General features: G+C 67.8%; 1 protein-coding gene across 1 annotated transcript in view; it reads right to left on the bottom strand.

The window, feature by feature from the left end:
- ADCK5 (aarF domain containing kinase 5) overlaps positions 1 to 510 on the bottom strand; it is a 17436-nt gene extending 16926 nt beyond the window's left edge. Inside the window, exon 1 of the mRNA XM_011975699.1 lies at positions 421 to 510. Coding sequence (XP_011831089.1) covers positions 421 to 432 — 12 coding nt within the window. The 5' untranslated portion in view covers positions 433 to 510. The remainder of the gene's footprint in view (positions 1 to 420) is intronic.
- Between the last annotated feature and the right edge of the window lie 623 nt (positions 511 to 1133).

The raw sequence follows: 1133 nt of genomic DNA, 5'->3' as shown, positions 1-1133 counted from the left end.
CTGCGACTCCCGGTGCAGGCGGCGTCAGGGCTGCGGGTGCGGCTCCCGCCTGAAATCCCAGCTCTCGGGGAGGCTGAGGCGGGCGGACCGCTAGAGCCCAGGAGTTCGAAACCAGCCTGAGCAACATGGCGAGACCCCGACTCTGCTAAATACAGAGTTGACCGCGCGCGGTCACGCCTGCGGTGTCAGCTACTTGCAGGGCCGAGGCGGGAGGATCGCCTGAGTCCGGGAGGCGGAGGCTGCGGTGAGCGGACATCGCGCCACTGAGCTCCAGGGCGACAGAGCGAGACCCTGCCTCAAAAAAACAAAGGGAAAAAGAGCCCCGAGGATCTCCGGGGCGGCGTCTGGGGACCTGCGGGTCTCGGGTCACTGGGGTTGGTGTGCAGGATCTCGGGCGCCCCGGGCCAGGAGGGTCCTCACCGGTCGCCACATCTCCGACCACCGCTCCGCTCCGCTAGGCTCCGGGCCGGCGCGGCTCTGCGTCTCGCAGCCCAGCAGTCCCTGCGGGAGGGCGCGCAGTGCGCACGCGCCGGAGCCGAGCGCTCCGCCCCGTGGGCGGTGGGCGGGGCTGCAGGCCACGCCCCGGTCCGTGCCGGCCTCCGCGGCAGGGCAGCGTCCCCTGGCGGCCCCCAGAGGCGTAGCTTTTGGCGCCCGGACCGCGCCCGCCTGAGAGCGGAGGGTTCCAGTTCCGCACTGGGCGCACTGCGCATTCCCGGGCAGGCACCTGCAGGAAGGACTGCAGTGAGAAGCGTGTGGCTAATCCGGGGAGGGCTGAGGGCTTCCTGAGGTATCGCCCCCTCCTCAGCACTTCGTGCTAGTGTGATTAGAGTGAATCTCTTTAACCTCAGGACTCCAACTCACCACCTGCCTGTGCGAGGGCCAAGGCGATGCCTCTGACTGGGAACTGGAAGACAACCAGGAGAGTGGCCACAGGGGTCCTGGAGCAGCTCCTGTGCCCATGGGGAGACCTACCCAGGGCCAGGACTTCAGATTCTGGGGTCCAGTTTGCAGCCCCCCTTGGTCCCTGTCTAAACTTAGCTTCGGCCGGGCGCGGTGGCTCAAGCCTGTAATCCCAGCACTTTGGGAGGCCGAGACGGGCGGATCACGAGGTCAGGAGATCAAGACCATCCTGG

This window comes from Mandrillus leucophaeus, unplaced genomic scaffold, assembly GCF_000951045.1.
Source record: "Mandrillus leucophaeus isolate KB7577 unplaced genomic scaffold, Mleu.le_1.0 Scaffold158, whole genome shotgun sequence".
Taxonomy (NCBI): Eukaryota; Metazoa; Chordata; class Mammalia; order Primates; family Cercopithecidae; genus Mandrillus; species Mandrillus leucophaeus.
The sequence above is the reverse complement of the archived record's forward strand: the minus strand, read 5'-3'. Positions and strand labels throughout refer to the sequence as shown.